The 12,536-nt window shown below is 44.1% G+C and overlaps 1 protein-coding gene across 1 annotated transcript in view; it reads right to left on the bottom strand.

Annotated features, from left to right (window-relative positions):
* Soat1 (sterol O-acyltransferase 1) overlaps positions 1-12,536 on the bottom strand; it is a 47,427-nt gene that overhangs the window by 19,927 nt on the left and 14,964 nt on the right. Inside the window, exon 3 of the mRNA XM_005363908.3 lies at positions 8,459-8,517. Within this exon, the coding sequence (XP_005363965.1) occupies positions 8,459-8,517 (59 nt within the window). The remainder of the gene's footprint in view (positions 1-8,458; positions 8,518-12,536) is intronic.

Here is a 12,536-nt window from a genome sequence, read left to right on the forward strand (position 1 = left end):
AAAGCACACACGCCCAGGAATGAGATAGGGACCCGGGTGGGAATGGGGAACACAGATCCTGTGGTTGGGAACCTACATAATAAAAGCACACACGCTCAGGAATGAGATAGGTACCCGGGAACGGGGAACACAGATCCTGTGGTTGGGAACCTACATAATAAAAGCACACACGCTCAGGAATGAGATAGGGACCCGGGTGGGAATGGACCGACATTTTAGGCACAGATTTACAAACGCGCACACAGCCACACCTCAGAAAGCAGCTTCTATAGAAAGCCTCCAGGCTGAAGCTACATCGGACTGAGTTCTGAAATGAGAAAACAGAGTCATCTGTGGATGAATCAAATAATTCTTCCGAAGGCTGAAAAACTTCCAAGCAGGCTGGGAGAAGCAGCCCCAGCGCAAACCAATCAGGGTAGTTTGTTAGCATCTCAAACGCCACAGGACACAGGACTCACAATTTCCTCAAAGATGGCTTTAAGAAGGATTATGCTGACTCCACAAAGCCCCTAGGAGTCTAAGAATTGTTTGGTGGCTCTGACTCAGTGCCTGGCTCGGCCCAGGGAACCTTTCAATCTCATGGAAAGAGGTTGTGGCACAGAGGTTGTAGCACAGAAACCCAACCCTTCTAGACAAAGCAGGCATCCCCAGGGAGGGCAGGAATCTGGGTCAAATGTGCCCCTGACTCCAGGGTCTGCCCTGGAAAGATGCTCCTTGTCCTTTTCCTTCATTGTACCTAACTCCTTTTCTAAAGTTCTCTCTTTTTCCATTTGCCTTCCCCAATGACTTTCAGTATCTTGGTCAGTTGGTTTGTTTTTTTGATCTTTTGCCCAGACTGACATCAAACTGGAGGTGATCTCCTGCCTCAGCCTCCCAAGTGCTGAGCTTACAGGCATGGCCACCCTGTCTTGACAAATACCACCTCTATTTGTACATCATGCATCCGGCACTCATAAAAGTGTCTTTGCAATTTTCAAACAACTGTGGAACCAACCAGTACCAAACCTACACATGCCATGGTGGATTAATTCAGTCTTTGTTATAAAGGATGTAGAAAGTGGTTATTAAAACACAAAACCAAACACCTCACTGACTTTTCCCCTAGAAGCTATGAAGGAAAGGGGCTTGAAAACCACGTGACTACTGTTCATTAGATGAATACGCATGACACATCTCTGGGAGCTTTTATACATTATCTCCAGCCTTGAAAACAAATGAACATTATAATATTTATTTTACACATGGGAAACCTAAGCTTAAAAAACTCAACTGAAGGGCTAGGGCTGTAGCTCAGTGACAAGATGCTTGCTTAGCTGGAGCAAGGTCCTGTGCTCCAGCCTGGAGTCGGGAGGGGTTAGTAAAAGAGGTGGGTAAAGTGGTGTGTGCAAATCCCAGAACTTGTCAGCTGCTGGTTGGGAAAATATCGTCCACACAACCTCAGATTTCCTTATTACTATATTGCTTTCTACCACACATTATCTGAACTATTTTCTGTATATATAATTGGTACCATCAACAAAACAAAACAAAAACCAACAAAATTTTAGGGAGGGGAAAAAAAATCATAAAATAGAAATGTGTATGGGAGGCAGAGGCAGGTGGACCCCTTGTGAGTCTGAGGCCAGCCTGGTCTACATAGAGAGTTCCAAGACAGCCAAAGCTACATAGACACCCTGTCTAAAAAATAAAGTCTATATAGCTCAATAAAAACCATAAAAAAATAAAAATAAAAGTCAATGTTAGCATGTAACCTAACGGTGGATAACCTAATAAGAAGGAAAGCCCTATTCAGGCTAAGTCAAAAGCATTTTGTTTGAAAGCAAAGACTTACGCAAAGTGTTGTAAGCAGGACATGGAGGCACAGAGCAGTAATCCTAGTACTTGGGAAAACACAGCAGGAAGTTTCCTTCCTTCCAGTTTGAGACCAGCCTAAGCTAATGGTTTGAGCTTCTTCTGCCTCAAAACCTGAAACGGGGCAGCGAGCAGCTATGGATGTAGATCAGATGGTAGAACGCTTACCTAACATTGAGGAACTCAGGAGGCCTGGGGTCTGATCTCAGCACAGCATAAACCAGACATGATTTTGTAAACCTGGCTTCCCAGCATTACAAGGTGGATGCAAGAGTTCAGAAATTCAAGGTCATCCTTAGCTACAAAGTGAGTTTAAGGCCTACTTGAGATAGAGACCCTGTATCGAAATTAGCACTGGGCTGTCACAAAATTTAGTCTACATAATATTCTTAATCTCATTTTAATCAGCCCAAACTAAGCTGAAACATATTTATCCACCTTAATCTTCCACTTAAATAACCTAGTCCTTTTTTTGTTCTTTTGAGACAGAGTATCTCTGTAGCTTTGGAGCCTGTCCTGGAACTCACTCTGTAGACCAGGCTGGCCTCGACCTCACAGAATGAGCCATCCACTTGCCTCTGCCTCTCCAGTGCTGGGATTAAAGGTATGTGCCACCACCGCCCAGCAACCTATTCATCTTTATCTTTCAAATGTTTTGTTAGTTTGTTTAGTATTATTAAAGACAGAGTTTTACTATGTACCTGTGGTGATTTGAATAAAAATGGCCCCCATAGGCTCCTAGGAAATGGCACTATTAGGAGGTGTGGCTTTATTGAAGGAAGTTGTGTCACTGGGGGTGAACTTTGAGGTTTCAGAAGCTCAAGCCAGGCCCAGTTGCATTCTCTTTTCCTGCTGCCTGCTGATCCGGATGTAGAACTCTCGCTCCTGTGCCAGCACCACTTCGGCCTGCACACCATGCTCCCGGTCACGATGACAATAAGCCTCTGAGCCAGCCCCAGTTAAATGCTTTCATTTATCAGAGTTGCCACGGCCATGGCATCTCTCCACAGCAGCAGAAACCCTACGTGGTAGCCTAGGCTAACCTTGAACTTGAAATGTTTCAGCCTAGTGATTACAGGTGTGTGCTGCCACACCCAGTTACCAAAGGGTAGCAGATTTTACTCTCATGGTCTCCATCAACTCTTTCATTTCATTGGTCTTTGTGAAAATTCTAGAAGATTAGAAAAGTAGTAAAATTATATTCCTCATAGTTAACAAATACGACATCCTCACAAAGAACTGTAATGAAAACACTTTAAGATCACATATAATACACATATGATACACAAGCACAAAATATTAAGGACAATATGCAAACTAACACACACAGCAATGAGTGTATATGAGCATATAAAGGCATATCCTCCCTATATAGATAGATGCAAACTCTGCACAATTTATCTACATGGAACTGTGTGCATGACAGGGAAAGGAAAAACTGTCAGGAGGGAAATAAGCAGAAATCTTATTTCCTGGTGGCAGGCATTTAGTTGATAGATATTACTTCTTTATGTTTCTCTTAGGGGTTCTCTGCAATGAGCCTATACCATCCCTATGATGAGAGAAAAGTGTGGAGAAAGCAGATTCCTCCTGCTATGAAGCCGAGTGGTGTGGCAATGTAACAATAGGATGAGATCTTAAACTGTGGGCACTTTCCTAGTAAAGGTAAGCTATACAACCAGAAGAGAAGTCAGAGCATCTTCTCTCATGGGGTTGCTCTGTTGTTTGCACTGTTTTGGGGCGGCGTGTCAAATGCCCAGGCCTCAAGCTTGGTTCCTCGCCCTCCTACCTCCACGTCACAGTGTATGCCATCATCCCAGATCGCTTCTCAGTTTTGAAAGTCTTTAATTTAGATTAAAGCTGATTTTTGTGAGCTCTCCAGACTTGGCACATGCCATGAATACAGCAACTGAGAGATGGTGACACGAAGATCAGAGTTCAACACCATCCTCAACCTCACAGTGGGTTTGAGTCCGGCCGGGGTAACATGAGACAGCTTCCAAAGGGGAGGGATGGGGGAGTGATAGGAAGGGAGAAGAGGGGATATCTATTCCGGTTTCAGGGATATTAAACAGGACATATGCAAAGTGTTCCTCAAGCAGTGTCATGGAGGTCACTATCCTTTGACTGTTCTGAGATTTTGGTTTCATCAACCACGAAATAGACTACAGCACTAAGTGCGGTACAGTGATCTGTGCCTACAGACCCAGCACTTGGGAAGCCGAGGCAGGAGGACTGTCACATTTAAAGCCAATCTGGGCTATAAGGTTAAATCTTGTCACAAAATAAATAAATAAATAATTCCCAAACCCCCACAAAATAATAAAATAAAATAGAGCACCTCAGCAGAGGTCTTTAACACCTCTGAAACTGGGGCGGTCCTTACCATGGACACCACCTGATGCAGAGCTCCAAGGTGTCTAAGACGCTGTATCACCCTGTACAACAGGGAGAGAAGCCAGTGCGAGGGCAGAGCCGCGCGAGCAGGTGAAGCAGCCCAGCCCCATTAGTCTACACTAAACCCAACACATCTTCCGCTCTGGTCCGTGTGGACCCTCTTTCATTGTTACCTGAAAGGCTGAACATTCAAGGGTAGAAGCTTTCTAGTTTTTTTCAAATGATAAAATAAAAAGACCAATGACCCGACTTTCCCAAAAGTCTCCAAGGCAGACTAGAGTTGTACATCTATATATTTAAGTAAAACAAGAGAGGAGATTTCAAAGAACACAGCCAGGCCTGCATTGCCAAGTAAAAAGTGACTGGAAGTCTACAGGAACTAAGCAAAAATGGACAGTTTGGGCAGAAGTGTGAGGATCAAACCCAGGGCTCTGTGTGTGTTAGAAGGCACTCTACCAAGTAAGCTACTTCATCCCAGTCAACAACTGCCAATTCAAGGGCAGTTGAATCAAATCACAAGTTTATCAGTTAGCTGTAATGATTCATTTAGAACAAAGCACTACACATAAATGCAGGGAACCCTGCTACAGACCCTGTAATCGCAAACAGGAGGCAGAAGGTTGCCAGCTGAGGCCTGGGCCACAGAGTTGGGTTCAAGGTCTCTAAACAAGATCTCTGTTAGCCGGGCAGTGGTGGCGCACGCTTTTAATTCCAGCACTCGAGAGGCAGAGGCAGGCGGATCTCTGTGAGTTCAAGACCAGCCTGGTCTACAGAGCTAGCTCCAGGACAGGCTCCAAAGCCGCAGAGAAACTCTGTCTCAAAAAACAAACAAACAAAAAAATCTCTGTTAAACAAACAAATAAATGGGGTTAGCGATGATGCTCAGGGTTAGGAGAGGGATTGCCTAGCATGTGTAGGACCTAGGTTTACCTCCTAGTACCTCAATCAATCAATCATTAATTAATCAATCAATCAAATCATAGACTAAAAACTTAGGAGTACAAGATGAGGAGGACATATTCAAAGCAAGGGGGTGGGAAAACTGTGGTCAGCAGAATGAGCTAGAATTTGAGGACTGTAGTGTATTATTTTGATGGGTGAAGGCATAAGGGTAAAGCACACAGGTAGAAAAGAATTTCCCACTGATGTGGGAGTGTCATATATCAATCTGTTGATTTCACTGGTTAAGCAATAAAAAGAAACTGCTTGGCTGGCCCTCATAGCTTAAAACATAGGTGGGAGGAGTAAACAGAATAGAATGCTGGGAGAAAGAGGAAGTGAGCTCAGAGACAGCTCTGCGCTCTGGAGCAGAGACGTCATGCTCCCGGCTCCTGGGCAGATGCGGGGATAGCTCTGCTCTCTGAGGCACAGGCGATGAAGCTCCGACCCAGGATGGACGTAGGCTAGAATCTTCCCGGTAAGACCAGTGCTCACAGATTATTAGAGATGGGTTGATCGGGATATCAGAATTAGCCAGTAAGGGCTAAAGCTAAAGGGCCAAGCAGTGTTTAAATGAATACAATTTGTGTGTTGATATTTCGGGTAAAGCTAGCCGGTTGCAGGCAGCTGGGTGGCGGGACACAGCCCACCGCTCCTATTACTACACCCCACCAAGGGTATGAAACAGGAAGGAATACAATGTAAGCCCGACTTTCCCACCACACGTTCCCTTCCATTGTCCCCAGCAGGGCATAAGTAACCATCAGAGACCTGAGACACAATAGGATATCTACCTTCAAACCAGGGTTAAGACTGGGGTGTGCCCCTAACAGAGGGAAGTAGATCACAGAACAAGGCCTTGTCCCATACATATAATTAATACTGTGGGCTAAATTAATGCCCACCCTCCTCTCAGCTACTTCTTTTTTTATTTCATTCATTACTTCATCCTGATTTCAAATGAGCAAACCAGGGAATCTGACACTGACTTATTTATTTACTGATGGGCATACAAATAACACAGCACAACGTGGGGGCCAGGGAACAACTGAGGGGGTCAACTCCCACCTTCCACCAGGTGGGTTCCAGGGCTGAATTCAGGTTGTCAGCTGGGGCGACAAGAGCCCTTATTCCTTATGGCATCTCACAGGTCCTAGAATTTAATTTATTCACTATAAATAAAGCAGATAATGGAGTACTCTTTTTTAAAGCTATAAGCCAGGTACGGTAGCTCAGACTAGGAATTTCAGCAATCTGAGGTTGAGGCAGGGGGACTGTTTTGAGTTCAAGCCCAGCTCAAGCTACATAACAAGAGCTTGTTCCAAACTAATAAAACCAAGCCCAGAAAGTTACCTTGGATCTGTGAAACTTTCCGATCCGTGCTCTTCCTGCCCTCCCTTGCTCCCTCACCTCTATGCTCCCTTTCACAATCTTTCCCCTTCCACTTAGGAAGGTTCCTACCACTTCAGCCTTTTCTTCTCTCTTATGGAAATCTTTTCTCACACTTGTGAGATTTGCTCATTATCCACCAGGGTCCAGCCTATGACACTAACTTGTATTGGGCCTAATGAGCAATGCAGACAACTTATCAGTCATCCTCAAGTCTACGCAGTTGAAATATGGCACCTAGTGGTCTTTTCAAAGACTTATTTTTATGTTTTAAGTATGTGTGTACAAACATATACATATGTGCATCATGTATGTGCCAGTGCCTGTGGAGACCAGCAGAAGGAATCAGATTCCCTAGAGCTGGGAGATAGTGGTGGCTGTAGGCTGCCTGATGTAAGTGCTGGAAACCAAACTTGGGTTCTCTGCAAGAACAATCACTCTTAAGCACTGACCCATCCCTCCAGCTCCACATTTTTGAGACAAGGTCTGCTATGTAGCCCAGGCTGGCCTTGAAGTCATAGCAATCCTCCTGTCTCAGCCTCTCAGTTGCTGGGATTATAGATTATAGGCATGTATTTGCCACCCACCTGGGCTAATAAGTCTTTAAATAGGGCCTTATATTGGAGCAATGAAGTACTAGTTAGAGAAGACACTGTCTGAACCAGAAAGATGGTGCAGCTCCTGCTGTCACACCTGAAAACCTGACTTCAGTCCCTGGGACCCACACGATGGGAGGAGGGAACCGATGTTACAACTCTCCTCTGACCTCCCCACGCGTGTGTAACACCCCCATACATCCTACAACAAACATAGGACAAACAAGATGTACTTTAACAACTTTTTGAACACCACTTTATAAAGCAGCTTAGTAGACATCACAAGCGCACTTGGGGTGTGTGTGTGAAGAATACGAATATGAAACAAATAAATTCTTGTACTGATATTTCCAGTAACAGCATCATCCATCCTAGACCCAAGAAAGTGCGGCATTTCAAACAAATCAGATGAAAGGGAACATCCCCTTGGCCTTTAAAGGGAACTTAAAAACTAAAACAGGCATTGGATACTGAGCATATCTTCAATTTTGTCAGTGAACTTTGATCGTAACCTCACTGGGAAAGGGAAAATTTTAACACGGTCAAATTTAAATTATATATTATTAGAAAATTTAAAGGCACTGCCTAGTCTATATGGTTCATAGGACAGTCCATCCACATTTGAAATGGCTCCACACTAGATTTTAAAATGATCTCACCATCCCAGACAGAACACCTAACAGAAGCAGACATAGTAGGAACTATGCCAGGACTCTTCACAAAGCGCTCCCAGGCACACCCAACCAGCCATCCGCGGCGAGCAGAGAGAAGGGCCACGTGCATTCTTATGAGCAACAAGAGTGACAGATCTCACTTCCTTATAAGAGAGGCAGACAGGTCTTCAACAGTAGAAAGAGGTGGCAGGCACTTGTGATCCCAGCACTTGGGAAACGCAGGCAGGAGGAGCTATAGTTCCAAACCAGCCTGGATTAGACAGGAGTCTCCACAGATTAAAAATAAACCAGAAATGGGGCTGGGCCAGAGAGACGGTTCCGCTGGTAAAATGCTCACTGCCGAGTCTGACAACCTGAGTTCAGTCCCGGGGACCCACACGGGAACTGAGAGAACCAACTCCGGCAAGACATCTGACCTCCATCTATGTGCCCAGCGTGTGTGTGCACGCACGCACGCACGATAACAGAAACAAAATAAAATAAAGAGTAGAGTGTGAGGACCACAGACACATAAAACCTAAAAATAAATGAGGAATATTTAAACTGTTATCTTTACCTAAAGCCCCAATTTCTGCTTCTGAAAAAAAAAAAAAAAAAAAAAAAGATACCTACCTCCGCTTCTGCTGCCAACTGCCTCTTCTTCGCTATTAACTGTTTCATGGTAATGCGACCTAAGAGAAATAAAAATAACTGAATGTTTAAAACAGAATTTTAAGTTGACTCTCAAACAGCAATAAACCATGAGGTCGAAAGTAATCAAATATAAAGAAGAATGCACACACTCCAGTGCACGACACGACAGTACCCATTGGAAAGACGCACGAGCAGCTAAGATGCTTACAGACACAGGTACGGGTTCACAAGTCAGGTCCCATAACAGATCTTCACTAGGGACTATGAAGACACTGAGTAAAGTGTTAAGGATGAAAAACTTGTTTTTAAGACCGGGACTGGAGGCTTCAAGGCTCTGGGGTTAAGGGTGCTTGCAAAGGACTCACACTAGTTCCCAGCCTGTCAGGCTGCTCACAGCTGCCTGACCCTTTCTCCAGGGCATCTGCACTCACATGTGCACACATGTTCATACATAAATACAATTAAAAATTTTTTAAAAAATCTTAAAAGAATTCATTGCAAAGCTGTTCCAAAACCACAGGAACAAAAGATAAAATGAAACTAGAACGCTAAGGAATACATGACAGGCACATGGATTCTTGGCTGCCACACAGAATGTGGTCCTTTCACAGAGCACCCAGGGTCTGCTGCCTTACAGAATGGCAAGACCGAAGCCTGTTATAGCTAAGGACCCATACGGTCACACCCGTGGGACGGTCACATCTGCAGGGTTCTGGACAGAAAGGAAAGGTGTCTGTCTCTACTTCAAAGACAGAACAGTCTCCCAGAAAACTTGCAACACTTCAGTGGATTTCACAACCTAAACTTTTGTTATCTCAAAAACCTTACAGTGTGTTTATTTGAAAGTAAACTCAAGATGTGTCCCCAGACTGCCAACAGATAACTATAATTTCTCCCTGGAAGGTCACAGAACCAGCCAAGGTCAACAGTTCCAGCAGAGGGAGTTCAAGAACGAAGGAGAAGCTCCTGGTTGCCAACCCTAAGACATTCCAGATAACAGAACCAAGAGAGAAGGGGGAGGGAAGGAGAGGCACGGGACGAGGGTGGGGTTGGAAAAACTAAAGACATTAACACTGTCATAAAAATAATTTACTCATTTAGACAATGTTTCACTGTGTACTACTACTACTGACTGGCCTGAAACTCCCTATGCAGACCGTGTGGGCCGCAAACTCAGAGTTCTGCCACCTGCCTCTGCCTCCTGGGTACTGGGATTAAAGGTGCAAGACCCAGGGCAGTCTTAAACACAATGAGACTGTCTCAAAAAAAAAAAAAAAAAAAAGAAGAAGAAGAAAAGACAAAGAAGAACGAAAAAATTAGACTTGCAATATTTATTCTTCATGAATAAATGTTAGCTAACATTGATAAACCTACTACATTTAACAGATCCATCTAAAGACTATTCATAGGCTATGCTAAATTGGTTGTTGCACCTGTCTAGTAAAAATTCTTTTGGTCAGTGAGACAGATCACAGGTAAAGTGCCTGCCTACCACCAAGCCTGAGGACCAGAGTTCAATTCCAGGACCAAAGTGCTAGAAGGAAAGAACTGACTCCTGAAAGTTTCCTGACCTTGAGGTTACACATTACACACCACAAAAAAAAAAAAAAAAAAATACATCCTATTCCTTGAGGTATCAAAAATCTTACTTTAATGTGGTTTGAAAACCTAAGCTACACCTTTCCTGCTGATCTTCACCAGACCTGCTCCCTGAACAGTCCTGTACTTCTATCTCATGTCAGAACTAGGACAACCGTGCTGTTACATCGTTTATTAGTTCCAAACTTGCTTTGTACACACGAAACTCTTCCTTCGGACTCTTAGAGCAAGTATACAAACAGAAGATAATACTCAGGCCTACAGGATCACAGGGTGCTCTGTGTGTGTGTGTGTGTGTGTATGTGTGTGTGTGTGTGTAAGAAGGCCTACAGGAGCACGGGACACTGTGTATAAGGAACTGTAACAGAGTCAATATTTGAGCTAAGGAGCTGGAAGTATATAGTTCAGTGGCAGAATGCTTGGGCTAAGGCCCTGAGTTTGAACCCTCTGAGCAATGCAAATAAAATAAAATAAATCAGATATTTAATATATACATACTTTATGTGTATACATTGCATATTTTTATTATATGTATATTATTAGTGGGTATTTTATGTATATACACATATATGTATAGATAGATAGAGTCTCAAATAATAAAGAAAAATCATGGTAAGTATATGCTAAGATTTTTCCAGAAAGAAGAAAATAACATAAAGACTTGTTGGATTTCTGGGAATTTAACCTGGATCAGTGTGGGACAATTCTGTATTCTGTCAATTATGTTTTTGTTTTTTCTTTTTTTGGTTTTTCGAGACAGGGTTTCTCTGTGGTTTTGGAGCCTGTCCTGGATCTAGCTCTGTAGACCAGGCTGGTCTCGAACTCACAGAGATCCGCCTGCCTCTGCCTCCCGAGTGCTGGGATTAAAGGCGTGCGCCACCACCGCCCGGCTGTCAATTATGTTTTAAATAAGCAGTGATTGGCCAGTAGCCAGGCAAGAAGTGTAAGTGGGACAACTAGACAGTAAGTAGAGGTGGGGCAAGGAGAACAGGAGAATTATGGGAAGAAGGAAGCCCATTCCTCCCAGTCCTGCACAGACCACCGCAGAAGCAGGATATGACCGGCCCTGCTGAAAAAGGTACTGAGCCATGTGGCTAACATATACTAGAATAATAGGCTAATATAAGTTATAAGAGTTAATAAAAAGCCTGAGCTAATGGGCCAATCAGTTTACATCTAATGTAGAACTCTGTGATTTTTCTTTGGGGCCTAATGGTTGTGGGAACTAAGCAGAACAGAAACCCCAACAAGCAGACCCTCATGTTACATGGATTAAATGCCAAAATCTCATCACTTTACAATATTGTATTTAATGTTTTTTGCCAAAAGGCAGATATTATATACTTGTTTTCTAGGTTACCAGTTGCATGGTAAATCAGTGCTGACTAAGGTGATACTCAATAACTACATAGCCCAGGCTGGCCTCAAACTCACAGTAATCCTCCTGCCTCAGTCTGCATTACTGACACAAGCCATAGTGCCCAGCTAAGTAAAACTTTGATTTGTTTTCAAACAGTATCTTACATAGCCCAGGCTAGCCTTAAACTCGAAATCTGCCTGCATACAGCTCACAGGATTCTAGGATTATAGGTGGTGACAGCACACCTTGTTTAATAAAGGCCAGGCAGTGGTGACACAAGTCTTTAGTCCCAGAGACAGGCAGATCTGCGAGTTCAAGGCCGGCCTCAGAGAACCCTGTCTCAAAAAACAAAAACAAACATACAAAAAGGTTACAAAATAAAACTTGTAGTTAAGTGGGCAGGCTGGAATCTGCTTCTATGACACAGTAGTAAAGTATCAAAACGATAGAAAACAGGCCGGGCTGGAGAGAGGGCTCAGTAGGTAAGAGCACTTGACTGTTCTTCCAGAGGTCCTGAGTTCAATTCCCAGCAAGGTGGCCCACAACCGTCTACAATGGGATCTGACTCCTCCTTCTGGTGTGCATGAAGACAGAGCACTCATACCCACAGTACATGAATAAATACACCTTTAAAAAAAAACAGACTCTATTCTAAAAAGGAAGTTTCAGAAATCCTTCATGCGTGGCAGTCAGCTGGCAAATGCAGAGAGAGACAGGAAGTGTGGCTGGGTGCTGGCCACACCTCACCCAGAAGGTAAACCAGAAAGCCTGGTGAGAAGAAACTGCAGCCTACCCGCAGGCCTGGGCCAGCTCTCAACCCATCTACCGGCCTTGCTGAGACTGTGACTGCTCTGAGAGCTAAGAAGAGCAGCTCCAGGCTCAGAGAGCTGGGCAGTGCCATCTTAATAGGAAACACATTGTTAAATCCAAGCTGGGGGACCCAGAGGTGGTGGCAGGTGAATCTGAGTTCAAGGTCAGCCTGGTCTACAGAATGAGTTCTAGAGCCAGGCGTTGGTGGCGCACGCCTTTAATCCCAGCACTCGGGAGGCAGAGGCAGGCGGATCTCTGTGAGTTCGAGACCAGCCTGGTCTATAGAGC

Source organism: Microtus ochrogaster (assembly GCF_000317375.1).
Source record: "Microtus ochrogaster isolate Prairie Vole_2 chromosome 6 unlocalized genomic scaffold, MicOch1.0 chr6_random_2, whole genome shotgun sequence".
NCBI lineage: Eukaryota > Metazoa > Chordata > Mammalia > Rodentia > Cricetidae > Microtus > Microtus ochrogaster.